The sequence below is a fragment of the Amyelois transitella genome, chromosome 12 (assembly GCF_032362555.1).
Source record: "Amyelois transitella isolate CPQ chromosome 12, ilAmyTran1.1, whole genome shotgun sequence".
Classification (NCBI taxonomy): Eukaryota; Metazoa; Arthropoda; class Insecta; order Lepidoptera; family Pyralidae; genus Amyelois; species Amyelois transitella.
Window position 1 is genome coordinate 6,931,323 of NC_083515.1, and position 5,995 is coordinate 6,937,317.

A 5,995-nucleotide genomic window follows, 5' to 3' on the forward strand; every position below is an offset into this window, starting at 1 on the left:
ACAATTGGCCATCTCTCCTTCTTTTCCGTGCAAGATGGCCACAACTAAAACTAAAACAATTCATGACACGAAACAAATAATTTTGAGGTGATAACTTAGCATTGTTTGTATACTTTGCAACAAATACAAATATCACCATTATTTTCAGAAACTGACACCACAGTTGTATAAAACAATTGACATCAAAATAATATTCACAGTAGTCGAAAGAAAAAACAAAGGATTTACTTACTTTTTCTTTTTTTTTCGCCAAATCTTTTGCCATACCGTTGCTCTCACGGACGACGCGCGGCGAACTAAACGATTAACAGTGACATCTAGTCAACGAGTCCCTGAAATATTTCCATAGGCCATCTCTCCCCTATGGCCATCTACCCCGGACTTACCCTAATATTGTCACAAAATGAATCTTGATGTCATGATATAACGAACATTATTATACCTACTGGCGTTAATTTCGGTCACGTCCTTATCCCATGAAAAGGAGAGCAGTAAGCAGCATGGATCACAGTTAAAATATTAGACATCCTGTTACCTGGATGTGCAAGTTTCCTCACGATGTCATGATCCTTTACCGTAAGAGGTTCGGTTAGCAATCAAACTAATGTTCTGAACCCAAAATATAGTCATTTGCTTATGTACGTATTTACATCAAGTCCTGTTCGCCAAATGAATCGCCGCATTCAACACTGTTAGTTACCTCTCAATATAGATAAGTGAGTAGTCAAATTTTTAAGTTATGTTGTGTTTAAATTGAAAACTGTTTAAGAAAATATGACTTTAACTTGAAGTTGTGGGAGAAACTTTAAAAGCCACGCGCCATCAGTGTACGAGTATAACTTACTCGAAATTATTAACATACTCGTAGAAACACATTTTTTTTGGCTTACTATATTCATCTCATGGTTTTCCACAAATCTTTTCTATTTACGTGCGTATTTTCTTTTTCTTTGCGGTTTTAGAAGAAACAATTTACACCTGCTGAGCAATTTCTTGTATTTTTCTTTGATGCTAAGCCTTTGAAACAGACAGTAAATGGGGAAAACTTTGGTTTATTTTTTGCGTATTCTGAGGCGAAATTGTAATCTTATGTATAAATCGTAATATTTCACGATTTATTAACTGAAATACATACATTTTACAAAACTTTCAATATTTCTACTTTTTATAACCAGGGACAATTAAAAAAAACTTACCTGTTGTCTTTCAATGGTTACTATCGATACGGGATAAATTACAAAGGTTAAAAAAAATTCATATCTTTTTGGTAATTCATAATCACATATGAGTTCAAAGTGGAATAAATAAGCATAGGAGTTGTATATCTTTATACGGAAAATACCTTACTTTATCCTGTTAGGTATGATGTGTTTATTTCATTCGTTTTGATAATTAATATGATTCACACACTGACAATCTGTTTCTCTTTGTTTGACATCTCATATAGGTAAGTATACATTTATTAGTGCTAAATTACTACTGCTGATGCCCGCGACTTCATCCGCCCTAAAACGATAATAGCTGAACCCCTGTTTTTCCCCTTAGATGGAAAGAGGGAGGACATAATATACCAGTTGTTAAGTAGGACAAAGCCATACATATCAGTAAAAACCCATTCAGATAGGAGCAATAGTATAAGCGTGATAGTACAAACATACAGACAGATATACAGAAATTCTAAATATCACATTATTGGCTTCTATTGGTCTTACAAAGATGCCCCATATCGATTTTTTTCCAGTACCTTTCAAGTATAGACATAGGGTAGTTACAATTTTAAATGTATGGATTCACAAATTTAAAAACGAATCTTTAAATATTTGTTTTTTTTAAAGCCACGTGAGCTGTATGGCTTCATGATGGAATTGAGATTCAAATATACCAGGTTGCCACCTCGTTGCCTAAAGAGGTGATTAATCTAAACAGACACACACAATGTATGTTTAGTTCGAGGCAGTTTATTACTATCAATAATTCTCTGATTGAGTTTTAATTTAACAAAGTTAAATCAGGTTGAACGGCACAAGTTTTTTGTTTGTTAGAATGAAAAATAAAACACCTGTCTGATACATATTTCATAACATATATTATTTATGATTCATAATTTACTTTTTAAACATTTTATAATATCATTTGAGTTACTTGAACTTTTTATATGCACTTACTAATTATAAATGTTTTATGATTATTTTTACATAATTGTATATATTTATAAAAATAACAATTACAAAAATCAAGTATCACAGTTTCACGTCTTCAATTAGATGGCAGCCTCTGTAATTAAATAATGTCGTAATGAGTAAGGAACTAAATTACTGCTTATTTTTCAACCATGGTTTATCTTTTTAAATTTTACTATTCTAATCGTATATAGTTTAAACTTAAATAATTTCAAAGGTAAATTATTAAATAAAAATTGGTGTGGTATGCGGTAGATTACTTGATTATTAAAATATATAATGGTACTTAGTAACACTCTTTTGAAAGGTCAACATTCAATTATTTTAACTCATTATTAGAAATTTGAAGATGATTGTGTGCGGAAATTAAGTAATATATTATTGAAATTTAAATAGCATTAGAATCTGTCTAAAAAATACTCACTACTCCAAACATCTGTTTTCTCTCTTCATCGGTATAATCGGCAAATTTATTAATACCATACGTCGCTGAAGGACTTTTAGCATTCAATTCGTTTATTTTTTCTAAATTAACTTTGAATGCTTCGAAATGAATCTTTTTGTCCTCTTCATCCTTGTAGTTCCTGTTATGATCCTTGGTAAACTGTTCAAATAACTTTGGGGCGTCCTTGGCATCGTAATATTGTTTCTCTTGAGTCGGTGCTGAGGCAGCCATAGCGACTACAAATAACAATATAGCAGTTAAAACTACGCGCATTTTGTAGAGTTAATACAACCAATTCTTATACCAACAAACACAAAATGGGAAAAGATTCGACTCATGCGTCGTATTTATTTGACTTGATCATCTGTCCTGCTCTAATCGATTACCATTATCAACAATACCTTATAGAGAGGTCACTAGCAAACAAACAAAAGGATCATAAATTTGTTTAAGTACAGAGCTACTAAGGTAGACAAATTATCTAAAGGTTATAATGTTAATTTATAAAATGAATAAATACTCACACTTAGGTCACCAACTAGTTGTGTGTGATTGTGCAAACCTTACAACTGTCACATTATCGAAGGCCAGTCACAGTTTATAAACCTCAGAAGAACAAATTGTTATAAACAAACGCACTACAAAGTATCCATTGCGTTCCATTATAGCTTTTTTACTAAAATGTTTTTGATCTAGTTTTCACAGGTTTGTTATGCAGAACGATTGTTAAACGAGATGGTAATCTCAATTAAATTCACTTTCATATATGTTGTTGTCATTTTAATATTTAGTATTTGTAGGTACATTATGGTTAAAATTTTCCTAATTGTATTTATTTTTCATACAACGACAAGCAATAAATTTACTTAGTGTAGTTGCTATACTACACTCAAAGGAGAAACAACTCTCAAAGACTTTTACTGACATAGGTGTGTTAAATTGAATATTGGTCTTACGGTTTTTTTAGACACTAAGCTCTGTCTACCCCGTAAGGGAAAAAGACGTGATTATATGTATGTAATGTAAATTGTAAATCAATGGTAAATCAATCGGTGAACGACTTATCCACTCCTGGATCGTGGTCATAACAGGACCCCCTAGGACTCGAAATCCATCCCAGGAATGATGCGTGGAGACAATCGCTAGGATGATGGGTGGTAGATGCCAAGGGGAATATGGACCACTTAAAGGATAGATAATACATATATAGTTTTTCTAAGAACCAGAGAAGGTTAAGCTAACATGTAACTCTGGAAACCTAGCACTTTTATCAGTTGTATGAACAAAGAAGTTCCAGTGTAGCAGCAAATCGTGCTAGAAAATCGACCACGGCATAGTATGACCATACTATTTTTTTTTTTATAACTATAAGCTGCTCATCATAATTTTATTAATTATAAGCTTTCAATTACAAAATATTCTGAAAAAAAATATTTGCAGATTAAATTAACTCTGTAGTAGTCTCTGCCTACCCCTCCGGGAAAGAGGCGTGAGTTTATGTATGTATGTATTAAATTAACCTTATTTTGTCGGCCACTTGATTACTTTCTTGACTGTAAATTGTAGATTTTTATAAAACAAATGGGTACCGACGGCTTGGCCACATCTTTGTTATTTTCCGCTTTGAAATTAACTTAGAAAATACCTAATTAACCGAAAGTAGCGATGTATATTATTTAAAGTAACAGGGCTCCGTTATGTTAAAAGTTTTAATTAAGCCAAACAAAGTATAATCGCGAAAATAACGATATGATACGATCTTGTAACAGCTTGGGGGAGACTAAAATTAAGGGACCAAGGCTATTAGTAGACAATAATCAACCCAAACAACAAAATTCTACGTTTTGTGAACAGTATATTTGAAAATAATACCAAAACACAAAAACCAATCAATAAATGTGACGTCAAAGTAAGCAAACGATCTAGCTATTTGCGAAAATTATGAGACAAAAAACTACCATTATTGTACAATTGTTTATTACTAGTAACAGCCACAGTTTACCACTATATACAGATCTCGTGATTTAATTATAAAACTCAATGAGGGTTAGGAGATATCACACTGAATTATAAGTATTTACAAACTCACACTAACATAAAGTAACACATTTTTATAATTTTATAGCTACAATTGTGTATCATTAGTAACAGGTGCTTGTTCCGCAATAGATATACCTGAAATAAAATAAATATAATTAAAAATTAGAGAAGAGTTGCAGAGTTTAAGTACTCTTCTTACTCAAAAAGTTATATTTTCCTTAAATACTGTCTTACACAACTTAATTTCTAAAGATTTTTTGTTAACTGATCTTCTATTAATAGGTACTAGTCAAATAAGAGGCCCTTCTTAATTTATTTAAATCTCTAGTCCTAATTATGTTCATCTCTACATAGGTAGAGGATGCTATATCCGTTATAACTGATAAATTTCATGTTTTATAGCTCGAGTAGGTCTTACGTCACATCACACGATATGAGTCCCTCGCGACCACTCTAAGACCAGGATTTCTTTAACTTACCTACAAGCAGGGAGCTCAAGTTCTGAGTATCACAGTACAGAGGCTCGGGTAACATCGCATCCAGCTGGTCTCTGACGGTAGGTCTCACGTCACACCACACGATATGAGTCCCTCGCGACCACTCTAAGGCCAGGATTTCTTTAACTTACCTACAAGCAGCGAGCTCAAGTTCTGAGTATCACAGTACAGAGGCTCGGGCAACATCGCATCCAACTGGTCTCTGACGGTAGGTCTCACGTCACACCACACGATATGAGTCCCTCGCGACCACTCTAAGGCCAGGATTTCTTTAACTTACCTACAAGCAGCGAGCTCAAGTTCTGAGTATCACAGTACAGAGGCTCGGGCAACATCGCATCCAACTGGTCTCTGACGGTAGGTCTCACGTCACACCACACGATATGAGTCCCTCGCGACCACTCTAAGACCAGGATTTCTTTAACTTACCTACAAGCAGCGAGCTCAAGTTCTGAGTATCACAGTACAGAGGCTCGGGCAACATCGCATCCAACTGGTCTCTGACGGTAGGTCTCACGTCACACCACACGATATGAGTCCCTCGCGACCACTCTAAGACCAGGATTTCTTTAACTTACCTACAAGCAGCGAGCTCAAGTTCTGAGTATCACAGTACAGAGGCTCGGGTAACATCGCATCCAACTGGTCTCTGACGGTAGGTCTCACGTCACACCACACGATATGAGTCCCTCGCGACCACTCTAAGACCAGGATTTCTTTAACTTACCTACAAGCAGCGAGCTCAAGTTCTGAGTATCATAGTACAGAGGCTCGGGCAACATCGCATCCAACTGGTCTCTGACGGTAGGTCTCACGTCACACCACACGATATG

General features: G+C 34.6%; 1 protein-coding gene across 2 annotated transcripts; it reads right to left on the bottom strand.

Annotated features, from left to right (window-relative positions):
* Positions 1-2,064: 2,064 nt before the first annotated feature.
* On the bottom strand, positions 2,065-3,249 carry LOC106142435 (uncharacterized). Of its 2 annotated transcripts, XM_013344184.2 has the most exons (3): positions 3,150-3,249; positions 2,605-2,861; positions 2,065-2,274 (listed from the first exon to the last, which is right to left on the bottom strand). In XM_013344184.2, the coding sequence occupies exons 2-3, from the start codon at positions 2,854-2,856 to the stop codon at positions 2,257-2,259; spliced, it is 270 nt and encodes an 89-aa protein (XP_013199638.1). In that variant the 5' UTR covers positions 2,857-2,861; positions 3,150-3,249; the 3' UTR covers positions 2,065-2,256. The 2 variants fall into 2 exon arrangements, with proteins under 2 accessions (XP_013199638.1, XP_013199637.1); XM_013344183.2 differs by lacking the exon at positions 3,150-3,249 and having other exon boundaries at positions 2,605-2,954.
* Between the last annotated feature and the right edge of the window lie 2,746 nt (positions 3,250-5,995).

Excerpts from the sequence above, each read along its gene's own strand:
- LOC106142435 (XM_013344183.2), bottom strand. The coding sequence starts at position 2,898 with ATGCGCGTAGTTTTAACTGCTATATTGTTATTTGTAGTCGCTATGGCT.